The sequence below is a fragment of the Oncorhynchus tshawytscha genome, linkage group LG07 (assembly GCF_018296145.1).
Source record: "Oncorhynchus tshawytscha isolate Ot180627B linkage group LG07, Otsh_v2.0, whole genome shotgun sequence".
Classification (NCBI taxonomy): Eukaryota; Metazoa; Chordata; class Actinopteri; order Salmoniformes; family Salmonidae; genus Oncorhynchus; species Oncorhynchus tshawytscha.
This window is the reverse complement of record NC_056435.1, coordinates 43,630,674-43,644,734: the sequence shown is the minus strand read 5'-3', so window position 1 is coordinate 43,644,734 and position 14,061 is coordinate 43,630,674. Positions and strand designations below refer to the sequence as shown.

General features: G+C 43.6%; 1 protein-coding gene and 1 pseudogene across 1 annotated transcript; both read left to right on the top strand.

The window, feature by feature from the left end:
* Positions 1-6,456: 6,456 nt before the first annotated feature.
* Positions 6,457-9,854, top strand: LOC121838774 (sodium-dependent neutral amino acid transporter B(0)AT2-like). The gene is made up of 3 exons (XM_042323713.1): positions 6,457-6,524; positions 7,599-8,031; positions 8,990-9,854. Exons 1-3 carry the CDS (start codon positions 6,457-6,459, stop codon positions 9,155-9,157), a joined length of 669 nt encoding a protein of 222 aa, XP_042179647.1. The 3' UTR covers positions 9,158-9,854.
* Positions 9,855-9,888: 34 nt separating this feature from the next.
* On the top strand, positions 9,889-13,984 carry LOC112255274 (annotated as a pseudogene).
* The last annotated feature ends 77 nt before the right edge of the window (positions 13,985-14,061 follow it).

Genomic DNA, 14,061 nt, shown 5'->3' with positions numbered 1-14,061 from the left:
TCGGATTGCACACATCTTTACCTCAGTGAGCATGCTATACAGTATATCAGGGCTGTGAGTTGACCCAAGTTCTGATAGGCTGTGATTGATTGGATCTGGCTAAATGAGGACAGTGTGTGTCAACTGATCTGAGGACACTTTGGCTCGGGGCCAAGAGCAGCATGCAGGATTTACATTTCCTTTCCTGAACTACATTCTACGTACATGATTGATTGTACTTCTTTCTGTCTTCCTTCATTCTAGGACCTTGTTTTTTGTGTGCTGTAATATTCAATCCATTATGAGATCTGGGCTATGTAACTGGCATTCCTGAAGGATGAGTATTAGTGATAGTGCTCCAGCGTAAGCCTTTGCATCTTACTGTTGATGACTCACCCACTGCACATCAAACACAGTAGCATCCTGATTAAGCCTCTCCTGGATTAAGCTGGGAAGAACCAATTAAATCACTGGTTGGATGGGCTCTGGCTTGCAGGGTGAGAGAGTAATATATAACATTTTCGAAGGTGTCGGCAAACAAAAAGCTATTGCATATTGAAGTGATGCAGAACTGTCAAGTACAAACAGACAGACACCATCGTTTCCTGAGGCTCAGAACTCTGGCCTACTGAGTGGGCCTGATATTTCATGGCCACCAACTATAGGGTTTGTCTGTCTGTCACCCAGTCTGTCTACCTCTCCCCTTCCCCACAGCCTTTGTAATGAGACACAATTAAGTGCAATTAGTGTTCTAGATCAGCTCAGAGAACAGTAAATATTACGTCTCTCATTGATTCAACAGGGGAGCCAGTCAAAACTTGTGCATTTTTTCATAGGGAAGGTTTTCCACATTTTCCACAATTCTTATTACTGTAATACTACTCATGTACCTAATAGTCGATTGTAAGGAATATAGCAGGAACACTTTGACCACTTTCTTTCAGGTGCCTACCTCGTCCCATACTTCATCCTCCTCATCCTCATCGGCATCCCGCTCTTCTTCCTGGAGCTGGCTGTGGGCCAGAAGATCCGACGTGGGAGCATCGGGGTGTGGAACTATGTGTGCCCCCGCCTGGGCGGGATAGGGGTGTCCAGTCTAATGGTGAGGGACAGTGAGGAGGGTGTCTTTGGTTAGGTTGCCTATTATATCATCTCTTGGTTGATGTGGAGGCTGGAAATCAGTTTGTTAAGCGATCCCCTTCCAATCATCAGCTCGGAGAATCTTGAAAGACTGGACAATCTAAACTTTTTTCAGAAATATTTTCCTTAATGAGAACAATATTTGAAATATATATTTTGATCAAATCAACGTTTATTGGTCCGGTAAACATACTTACAGATGTTTTCACAGGTGCAGTGAAACACGTATGTTTCTACAGATGTAGGGTCTTCATTTGAGCAGTTTGCTACAGCAGGAAAATAATCCTGCAGCAACAGAAATGTGAATTACTATGTGGATTATAATTGAATACATTTGTAGGGGTTGATACATTTTTCATTAAATCAAGTTTGACATTTTAAAGTGGAAATTACAAACTTTAGAAGCCTTTTTAAACCTCAAATAGACTACAAGTTTGAATTACATGCTAGTGAGGTTGACTCATAACCTGCAGTCCGCGGATGGGTATAGGGTCATTAAATATTGTGTGGATGAAGGGCGGGTGGGTTGAATAAAGAGAAAAAACAATACCTTAAAATGGACTTATGTCAACTCCGTCAGACACCATAAAAAGAATTATTTTTTTAATAATTATTGTCCAACAAGTGTTTAAAGGCCTTGATTGTTTAATTCTAACATTAGATTATTCAATATGTAATACACATGTCCAAACTTCTTTGTGTTTTCTTTAATAGCACTATTAAATGCTCCATGGCTAATTATGTTAGCATTCTGGCATGTTTTTCTAGATTTAAAACATAAAACAACATTTATTTATTTATTTAAAGCAAACATTATCCCTCAAGCTGAGCACAGAAAATCCTTCAATAGTTTACGCATATGTTGCAGAACAGTAATTTTAAAAAAAATCAGAATATTGACAAGAAAATTGATCTTAAGGGGGTTAGCCATCAGTGACGGAGTTGACAAGCCACTGACAGATTTGACAACATTCGGAAACTATTCAGACCCCTTGACTTTTTCCACATTTTGTTACGTTAAAGCCTTATTCTAAAATGGATTAAATAAATGTTTTTCCTCATTAATCTACACACAATACTCCATAATGACAAAGTGAAAACAGGTTTTTAGAAATGTTTTTAAATACTTAAGTATTTAGACCCTTTGCTATGAGACTCGAAATTGCGCTCAGGTTCATTCAGTTTCCATTGACCACCCTTGAGATATTTCTGCAACTTGACTGGAGTACACCTGTGGCAAATTCAAGTGATTGGACATGATTTGGAAAGGCACACACCTGTCTATATAAGGTCCCACAGTTGACAGTGCATGTCAGAGAAAAAGCCAAGCCATGAGGTCAAAGGAATTATCCGTAGAGCTCCAAGACAGGATTGTTTCGAGGCACAGATCTGGGGAAGGGTACCAAAAAATGTCTGCAGCATTGAAGGTCCCCAAGAACACAATGGACTCCATCATTCTTAAATGGAAGAAGTTTAGAACCACCAAGACTCTTCCTAGTGCTGGCCGCCCGACCAAACTGAGCAATCGGGAGAGAAGGGCCTTGGGCAGGGAGGTGACCAAGAACCTGATGATCACTCTGACAGAGCTCCAGAGTTCCCCTGTGGAGATAGGAGAACCTTCCAGAAGGACAACCGTCTCTGCAGCACTCCATCAATCAGCCTTTGTGGTAGAGTGGCCAGACAGAAACCTCTCCTCAGTAAAAGGCACATTACATTCTGCTTGAAGTTGGCCAACAGGCCCCTAAAGGAATCTCAGACCATGAGAAACTAAATTCTCTGATCTGATGAAACAAAGATTGAACTCGTTGACCTGAAAGCCAAGCATCACGTCTAGAGGGAACCTGGCACCATCCCTAAGGTGAAGCATGGTGGTGGTACGGCGTTGGGGATGTTTTTCAGCGGCAGGGACTGGGAGACTAGTCAGGATCGAGGGAAAGATGAATGGAGCAATGTACAGAGAGATCCTTGATGAAAACCTGCTCCAGAGTGCTCAGGACCTCTGACTGTTGCGAAGGTTCAACTTCCAACAGGACAACGACCCTAGGCACTCAGCCAAGACAACGCAGGAGTAGTTTTGGGACAAGTCTCTGAATGTTCTTGAGTGGCCCAGCCAGAGCCCGGACTTGAACCCGATAAAACATCTATGGAGAGACCTGAAAATAGCTGTGCAGCAATGCTCCCCATCAAACCTGACAGAGGTTGAGAAGATCTGCAGAGAAGAATGGTAGAAACTCCCCAAATACAGGTATGCCAAGCTTGTAGCATCATACCCAAGAAGACTTGAGGCTGTAATCACTGCCCAAGGTGCTTCAACAAAGTATTGAGTAAATGGTCCAAAAAAGTATGTACATGTGATATCTACATTTCTAAAACCCTGTTTTTGCTTTGTCCTCATGGGGTATTGCGTAGGAGAGGCTCCCAAGTGGCACAGCGGCCTAAGGCATCACTACAGTCCCCGGTTAGAATCCAGGCTGTATCACATCCGGCCGTGATTGGGAGTCCCATAGGGCAGCGCACAATTGGCCCAACGTCATCCGGGTTTGGCCGGGGTAGGCTGTCATTGTAAATAAGAATTTGTTCTTAACTGACTTTCCCAGTTAAACAAAGGTTAAATAAAACAATTTAATCAATTTTAGAATAAGGCTTATAGGTAACACAAGAGGTCTGAATACTTTCGAATGCACTGTATTCTCAAAACAAACATATTTTCCATATAAACAATTCTAAACTCTGTAAAATTATTAATTTGAAAACGCCAAGTAAAACAACCATTCTATTACAACTTTCAGCTCTCTGACAGAGTTGACGTTAAACAGAAATATGACGGAGTTGATGCTTTACTGAGTTGTCAAAAATTGCATTTTTCTTCTTCATTGAAGTAGTACACACAGTAGAAATTGTGTTTTTCTTCTTCATTGATGTAGTACACACAGTAGAAATTGTGTTTTTCTTCTTCATTGATGTAGTACACACAGTAGAAATGGTGTTTTTCTTCTTCATTGAAGTAGTACACACAGTAGAAATTGTGTTTTTCTTCTTCATTGAAGTAGTACACACAGTAGAAATGGTGTTTTTCTTCTTCATTGATGTAGTACACACAGTAGAAATGGTGTTTTTCTTCTTCATTGATGTAGTACACACAGTAGAAATGGTGTTTTTCCTCAGTTGCTTTATGGAATGGAAACAAACTTTGTGTGAATCTGTTGATCTGGATTTTGCAATTGCTAATGAGGCGAACTCTCTTTCAGGGGACACAATAGATATGCCTTGAATTGTAATTGAGCAAAGCCTGTCTAAACATTGTTCCCCTTGTCTGCATCACCTCACACAACTTAAAACAAATATTCTGATTCTCTGTGTTACTATGATGGAGAAAGCTCACATTTCTCACAATCTCACATTTTTAATTCCATAGAATGTGACAAACATTTGTATGAGTAAGTAACAGATTAAAAAATAGGACTATAAAGATGAGTAAACTGGATAATATACTAGATTGTGAAAGAGAGGCGGAGACTGTGTGTTGGGGGGAGACAGCCCCCCGTTGGAGTTCCATGTGGCTGAGAGTGCCGTGGGAGAGGCAAGGGATGGCTCTTTTACCTCTTAAGAGATCACAGTGAAAATGTATGAAAGAGTGCACTTTAATAATTTATGGATTTCCTGACCTTGTTTTATTTAGCTTCTGCCTGTCCTCATTGACATGGAGGCTCAGAAGATTGTCAGGAACATGAGACAATAACATACTCCTCCTGCCTATATAGACCATCTGAATGAAAAAGATATTGAAATTGCCTCTTAGTACTGTATACTGTATGTATTAACATTCACACACACTATGCCATTTCACTGAAAGTGTGGCATCAACTAGCAGTGAGATGGACTGGTGGTGAGGAGCCCCTCAGTTCCAACAGACGGGAGACTCTGGCAGCTCAGGACAGACGGGAGACTCTGGCAGCTCAGGACAGACGGGAGACTCTGGCAGCTCAGGACAGATGGGAGCATCTGTAGGGAGCATCTGTAGGGAGAAGGGAGCACCTGTAGGGAGAAGACGGAGAGACGGCCTGGTGCGGGGGGCTGCCACCGGAGGGCTGGTACGTGGAGGTAAGGCACACAGGAGGTCTCGAGCACCGAGCCTGGCCAACCTTACCTGGTTGAATGCTCCCCGTTGCTAGGCCAGTGCGGTGAGGTGGAATAGCCCGCACTTGGCTGTGCTGGCGAACCGGGGACACCATGCGTAAGGCTCGTTCCAGATGCGCTGAGCCGGCTTCATGGCACCTGGCTCGATGCCCACTCTAGCCCGGCCGATACGAGGAGCTGGGATGTACCGCACCAGGCTATGCACACGCACCGGGGACACCGTGTGCCTCACAGCATAACACGGTGCCTGCCCGGTCCCTCTCTCTCTCCGGTAAGCACGGGAAGTTGGCGCAGGTCTCCTACCTGCCTTCGCCACACTCCCCGTGTGCCCCCCCAATAACTTTTGGGGCTGCCTCTCGGGCTTCCAGCCGCGCCGCCGTGCTGCTTCCTCATACCAGCGCCTCTCGGCTTTCGCTGCCTCCAGCTCAGCCTTGGGGCAGCGATATTCTCCAGCCTGTGCCCATGGTCCCTTGCCGTACCAGGCCGAACACAAAAACCAACATAGAAAAACAAACATAGACTGCCCACCCCAACTCACGCCCTGATCATGCTAAAACAAAGACAAAACAAAGGAACTAAGGTAAGAACGTGACACAGATTTAAGTCCTCTAAGATTCTATTAGATTAGAAGTGGTGATAATAAAATCACTCAGCGCCTCTCTTCTCTTTTCCTCTCCTCTTCTCTCTTCTCTTTTTGTCTCCTCCTCTTTTCCTCTCCTCTCTTCTGATCTCTTTTCCTCTCTTCTCTTTCCTCTTCTCTCTTCTCTTTTCGTCTCCTCCTCTTTTCCTCTCCTGTCTTCTGATCTCCTTTCCTCACTTCTCCTCTCCTTTCCTTTCCTCTCCTCTCCTCTGCCCCTTACCTGTCTCAGCAGTATGAGACAGTCAGCCACCAGTGATCATGGTTCTTACGCTGAGACAGAGGCATAAGGCATGGTTTAGCAAGTCATCATGGTATTGTGTAATCATACAATACTTCATACAAATGCTAGTATTGTATGTGATTCCCCATAGGTTTAATTGTACATCACTGTTAACTAATGGTGGTTTATTACACCATGCCAGGTAACCTCTGACACTACAGTATAGTGGTATATTAATTTTTCCTAGTGGCATTAAAGGTTGTCTGTAGCATTGTCTTTAACCCTGTGTTAAAAAGTGATCTCTCGCCATGGTCGTAGTGAATGGTAGACCCCATCATTCATGCAGGTGTGTGAGACCCCAGGACCACACTGCTTTGCACCCACTCTGGCCTGGCCCCGGGGTTACATGTCTGTACTAACCACATCAGATAGACTGTGGTTCACATTGGCACCGACAGGGTCAAATCACCTAAAGAACACAGACCAAGGTCATTCAGACCTACTGTAGCTTTCACTATTAATACAGTTTGGTGCTTCTGGAGCAACATGTAGGAAAGGAGGGAGATGCACGAGATAAGGGAGGGAGAGAGAGAGAGGGGCGCAGATCGACAGAGTCACTGAATATAACATTGAATGCCATCATTCATAGAGAGAGGAAGTAAGAGAGGATAAAAATATAATTATGGAGGAGGCTATTTTATTTCCTCTGCAGAACATTGCCATCTACCTGACATAAATAGAGCCTGGTACACTTAGTTGAGCAGGCCATTTCTGTGCGTGCATGCATGTGTGTCCATGTGTGTGTATTTGTGCAGTACATCTGCAAGACTGCTTTTTCCAGACTTAAATCCATGTGTCATTTCCCCAAGGTTTAACTATAAAAGGTGAAAATATGAGCACAGATACATCTAAAGAGTCCTGAATGAGTGCTCACACTGTGCATACCAAGTAAAAGAATGACCTTGTTTACCCAGGCTGGTCTCATAGACTAAACATAGTAAATGGAAACCCAAACAAGACAGAAGGTTACTTAAGGCGAAAATGAAATGAGGTCTGCAACTACTAACTACTTTTTAGCTACTTTGCAACTGCTTATTATGTTAGCTAACCCTAACCCTTTAACCTAACTCTTAGCCTTAACCCTAACCTTAACCCCTAGCCTAGCTAATGTTAGCCACCTAGCTAACATTGGCATTAGCACCTAGCCACCTAGCTAACGTTACTCACAACAAATTGAAATTCATAACATACCATATGTATTGCAAATTCGGAACATATTGTACAAATCTCAATTCGTAACATATCATACTAACTTTAATTCATAACATATCATATCATAGACCCCATCATTCATGCAGGTGTAACTGTAATTCATAACATATCATACTAACTGTAATTTGTAACATATCATACGAAATGGATGATGGACATCCACAAATTAATACATACCATAACAAACGTAACATATCATACTAATTTCAGTGTCCCGTCATTTTCATTTACTTCTACCCCTGTTACGTCTACCCCTGACTCCAGGTTGGTTTACCTTACTAATGTCAGTCTGGGAGAGCCAATCCAGAGGGCAGAGGGGATTTGGTCCCTGTGTAAATATTCTCTCCCTTATTATATTTCTCTCTGCTCTCTATCCTTCACCCTTCTACTCCCTCTATCCCTTTACTCTCCCCCCTCTCTCTCCCTGCCCCTCACTGACCCTCCCCCTCACCCCTCTGCAGTCGTGGATCCTGAGTGTGAGAGAAGCTCGGCCACCATCTACTTCTGGTACCGCCAGACCCTGAACACTACCAGCACCATCGCAGACAGCGGCGGCCTGAACGTCAAGATGACCCTGTCTCTGCTGGTGGCCTGGATCATCGTCTGCCTGGCTGTCATCAGAGGTATCGCATCCTCCGGAAAGGTAGGAAACGCTGTGAGGAGAAGTGGAGGGTTTGTGGGGGAGAGGGGCAGGTGGGATGGGGGAGAGGGGCAGGGGTGTGAGGGAGAAGGGCACTGGGTGTGGGAAGAGGGGCAGGGGGCGTCGGGAAGAGTGGCAGGGGACAATGGGGAGAGGGGCAGGGTGCGTGGGGAGAGGGGCTGGGGGCATGGGGGAGAGTCAAAAGAGTGTAGGGAAGATATATGACAGGCTGTACTTTTAAAGAACATGACATGACAAAAAATTGCTCTGGAATATTAGCCTACTGAACTGGAGTCCTACTGAACTGGAGTCCTACTGAACTGGAGTCCTACTGAACTGGAGTCCGACTGAACTGGAGTTCTATCGAACTGGAGTCCTACTGAACTGGAGTCCTACTGAACTGGAGTCCGACTGAACTGGAGTCCGACTGAACTGGAGTCCGACTGAACTGGAGTTCTATCGAACTGGTGTCCTACTGAACTGCCTAATGAACTGCCTAATGGTGCCTATAACTGATTATCTATTGTTCCTGTCCAAAGGTCTTCACAAGTTCAGGCCGATGTTGTCTATGTATGACTAACCCATGTGCATGTCCAGTAGCCTTCACAAGATCAGATATGACCCAGACCAGTCACGTCTTGTGTTGGTCTACCTTGCCTCGTCTACTCTGCTTACGTTCTGTTTTTTACATGTCTAATGGTTAACTTGATGTTGATCCAGCTTTGTACATTCACATAGGCTCAGCCTTCATTCTGCTTACACATGTCTAATATTTAACCTTATATCGATTTCTACTTCAAAGAGAACAGTACAGGTACTGAAAATCACCAGATGACTGGAAATTCTCTAACACTACCCCTATATAATTTATAAACATTTCTAATAATTAAAACCAAATCAAATCTAAGTTTATTTGTCATGTGCGCTGAATACAACCTTACAGTGAAATGCTTACTTACAGGCCCCAACCAGTCCATCAGTGTGTTATAGTGTGTTCAAGCTGGAGAAGATGCTGGAGCCCCAGGTGTGGAGGGAGGCAGCCACACAGGTGTTTTCTGCCCTTGGCCTGCTTCGGTGGAGTCATCACCTTCTCCAGCTACAACAAGATAGACAACAACTGCCACTTTGACGCCATGCTCGTCTCCTTTATAAACCTTTTCACCTCCATCCTGGCTACTCTGGTGGTGTTCGCCGTGCTGGGCTTCAAGGCAAACCTTATGAATGTGAAGTATGTCATAGTGTGAGTTCAAATCAACTGCCCTATCGGACGTAGGGTAAGTTGAGTCAAAGGGATAAGTTGAGCCACCCTTGTTTCTAGGAAACCATACACAAAATGAATAATGTGGCCAAATATTTAGGACGAGGTCATAATTTCATAGAGTATGAATGAAGAAACCACATCGAAAAAGTGGTAGGCAAGTTAGGTCCAAAAAACTGAAAACTGGTTTTCACAAAGTCAAATGAGTGTATTGTGTTATAAGTTATTGTGTCATGATGCTTGTATCTAAATCAAAGTATATATTTTTAAGATTGTTTTATACATCAGTTGGGGTCTTTATAAGCCACCATATGAGTTCCTAAACCTAGCATGAAAGTGCATCCCTGTAGCTGTGTGGGTTAATATAGTCAAAATGTTTGCCTTGGGGTAAGTTGAGCCAATGGCCACCATACCCCATACAAACGATGATTACATTTGGTCAGTTTTATGCATAAAACTGATAGTATTTTTGCAATGTGTCATGCGTATGAACTCAAGTGCATTTTATTGTTACAGAGAAGACATCATCATATCCTGTGCATACAGACATATAAAGGGCAATGGTATCGCCCCCCTTGAGGTTCTTGAGAGAGCAGCCAATGAAGTGAGAGAAAGGAAGAAGTCCATTCGAGCAGGAGGCAAGGGATGAAAAAATTGACTGAATGACATTGAAGAGGTACATTGACAACAACAAAAAACAATACCTGTACCTGTGCAAAAGAGAGGCTGTGACAGAGTAGCAGAGGCACACAAGGTCTTATCTGATGACATGGAGTCTGAGCTTGCTAAACATATCAAGAATCTCACAGACCATATTCATGGGCTTAGTAGCCTGAAATGCACAGAACTTACCTACGAATTGGCACATACAAACAATATTCACAACCTTCTAAAATATATATAGGTATCTTTGTTAGAAAGAAAACTATATTTCCCTTGACGGAGTGATGCTGAATGTAAAAAATGGCTCAACTTACCCTCTTCTCCCCTAGTGATAGTGGAGGAAATGTATGATGTCTAATCCAGAATGAAACCACTCTTTGCTCACACCATACATTTATTATCGTGCCCTCTCTGTGATCAGAGTCAGGACTTTTGCAGTACGTTTCATCTTGTGCACTAACATGATTCGCGGTGGTCCCTTCAGAAATGCAGAGAAGATCATTGGCTGCCTGAACTCTAACGTGCTGAGTCATGACCTCATTCTGCCACACGTGAACTTCTCCCAGCTGTCCACCGTAGACTACACTGAGATTTACGGTGTCATCAAGACGTTGAAGGAAGGCAGCTTCGCCAAGCTGGGCCTGGACCCTTGTGTTCTGGAGGATGAGCTCAACAAGGTGCAGTGGGTCTGTTTGTCTGGTCTGTGAGCTCTACATCATCCATCATCAACTGGATCTGAATATGATCTTCACAACACCATACCAACTAGGCTTTTCTAGTCATCCTTATGCTGTACTTATTAAACTCCTTTTTGTCTCTTCGGTCCCCTCTCCCTCTCTCTATCACAATCTCTTGGTCCTCTTTTGCTCCCTCTCTCCTCCACTCTTTTCTTTCTCTCTATATCCATCCCTCTCTTTGCAGTCAGTGCAGGGTACAGGCTTGGCCTTCATTGCCTTCACAGAGGCCATGACTCATTTCCCGGCCTCTCCCTTCTGGTCCTTCACGTTCTTCTTCATGCTCATCAACCTGGGCCTGGGCAGTATGATCGGCACCATGACAGGCATCACCACGCCCGTCCTCGACACCTACAAGATCTAGAAGGAGCTCTTCACAGGTCAGCCCTAAAACCAACTATGGCTCTCCCATTCTCCTCTATCATAGTTTCATACACAAATTCAGCACTTTTACCCAAGACAGAGTGGGGAACTAGGTAAGACTCACAAATTCTGAGATTATTAAGGATGACTCATTTTTTGTTCTATTGTTGTAGTCCTTTCAGGGCTGATTACAAAGTAATAGCAATAACAGCAATGTTGCATACATACAGTAAAGACTGTCATCCAAGCAGACAAAAGGTTTTACATAATGTGAAGGTTATTCAACTCCACTACCAATTCACCTGTGAGGAAGACGCTATATAAAAGCTGCAGACACTGCACACTTTCAGACTAATGCTTTTAGCTACCTCATCTTGCTCCAATTCCCTCTGTCTATTTCTCTGTATCTGTATTTGTATTTATTAAGGATCTCCATTAGTTCCTGCCAAGGCAGCAGCTACCCTTCCTTGGATCCAAACAAGATTAAGGCAGTTACACAAAACAATTAAATGATAAAACAGTAGATCATACAACACATTATTACAACACTAAACGACCACTACATATCTACAATACAAAATGTATCATCAGTGGTGGAAAAAGTACCCAATTGTCATACTTGAGTAAAAGTAAAGATACTTTAGTTAATAGAAAATGACTCAAGTAAAAGTACATACTACTTGAGTCTAAAAGTATTTGGTTTTAAATATTCTTAAGTATCAAAAGTATAAATCATTTCAAATTCCTTATATTAAGCAAGCCAGACGGCACCATTTCTTGTTTTTTAAAGTTACGGATAGCCAGGGCCACACTGAAAAATAATTTACAAACGGAACATGTGTGTTTAGTGAGTCCACCAGATCAGAGGCAGTAGGGATGACCAGGGATGTTCTCTTGAGAAGCATTCAAAATGTAACGAGTACTTTTGGGTGTCAGTGAAAATGTATGGAGTAAAAAATACATTATTTTCTTTAGGAGTGTAGTGAAGTAAAATAAGTATAAATAGTAAAGTAAAGTACAGATACCCAAAAAAATGACTTAAGTAGTACTTTAATGTATTTTTACTTACAGTAAGTACTTTATACCACTGTGTATAATACCACAATACAACAATATTACAACATTACAATGTACGTGTGTGTGTGTATGCATCTGTGTGTGTGTGTCTTTTCATAGTCTGCATTGTTCCATAAAGTGTAGTTTTATCTGTTTATCTGTTTTCAGTGTGCTGCTGTATCATAGCCTTTATCTGTGGCCTGCTCTTCGTCCAGTGCTCTGGGAACTACTTTGTCATCATGTTTGATGGCTATTCTGCTGGTCTGCCACTCACTGTCGTGGTCATCCTAGAGAATGTGTCAGTGGCCTGGATCTACGGCACCAAGAGGTACAGGATAGCGTCTCCCCAGAGAGCCGCATAGTGTGAGATGTAGCTTTTAAAAGTGAACACACTGATCATCACTGATATTGCAATGTGTGTTTTCATATGATTTAAGAGGAAAGTTTGATAAGAGGGTGAAGAGAAAGAGTCAAGGAACATGTGAATACTGTAAACTGAAGGATTTGTCTGGACCTATTTTAAACCCACCTGTATGTGTGTGTAAGGTTTCATGCAGGACCTGGAGGATATGTTAGGTTTCCGGCCCCATGCCTTCTATTTCTACATGTGGAAGTACGTCTCCCCTTGTTGTCTCATCGTTCTCATTATGGCTACTGTCATTGAGATGGCCATCAGCCCGCCAGGGTACAATGCATGGGTGGAGGAACTGGTCAGTCAACCTGTTGGAAAACAGTGAAAAGTTTCATATAGACACTTGACATTTTGTGTACTAACCTTGTTACAGAGTTTGAAGTCAGCACCAGGAGTACTTCTTTTTCCCCTTATTTCCCTTGTTTCTCTCTCTATAGGCTCAGGAGCGTTTCCAGAGCTACCCTCCCTGGGCATTGGCCATGTGCTTCTCCCTCATCGTGATGGCCATGCTTCCTCTCCCCATCGTCTTCATCGCCCGCCACTTCAACCTGATGTCTGATGGCTCCAACAAGTTGTCCGTCTCCTACCGCAAGAGCATGATGAAGGACATCTCCAACCTGGAGGAGGTGGACGAGACGCACTTCATCCTGGGCAAGAACCCAAGAGAGACACCTTTGCCCAAGCCCCTGTCCCAAGCCAACCTAGTCCCCCCAGGCACCAAACCCCTGGAGAACTCCAACTCCTCGTCCGCCAACAGCTGCTATCGGACGGGCTACCAGAACACCATCATCCCCATAACCCCCACCACCCCCGTCACCCCCACTGTCCCTGAGTCCGACTCATGATCACTGTCTATCCTCTTCATGTTCCTGCCCCTAGCCTGCCCCTAAACCCCTAACGATCACCCTCCTACAGGCCAACTCACATTTAACCCTACAGAGTCTCACCACCAGAGGGACCTGCAGCGCTGCCCAAAACAACCTCCACCCTCACGCTATGAGTGACCCTAGTCACAGGACACCCCTCTCCCCCTCTCCAACAGACCCAGATGTTAGAGTTTACCGCAGCAGGGGCTGCTTTGACAAGGAACCACATGGTCAGGTGTCTGAGATATTACAGTGGTGTGTATCTATCCCTAATGGAGTGTATTCAGTGCTGGACACGCAGTATGTTCTGGTCTAGAGGCCAGGCAGCACTATTCTTATTATGCTCTGCTCTGCTCTGCTTATTGCAGACAGTTTAGGGGAATGTAGAGAAAATCATATTTACGTTGGCATTAAGTGAAACTGAATGTGAGTATCTATACAGTGCATTCGGAAAGAATTCAGACTTTTTCCACATTTTAAGTTACAGCCTTTGAATAAGGCTGTAACTTATTATTGTCCTCATCACTCTATGCACAATACCCCATAATGACAAAGCGAAAACTGTTTTTTATAAATGTCTGCAAATGTATTTGTATGTATTTAAAAACAGACCCTTTGCTATGAGACTCAAAATTGAGCTCCGGTGCATCCTGTTTTCATTGGTCATCCTTGAGATGTTTC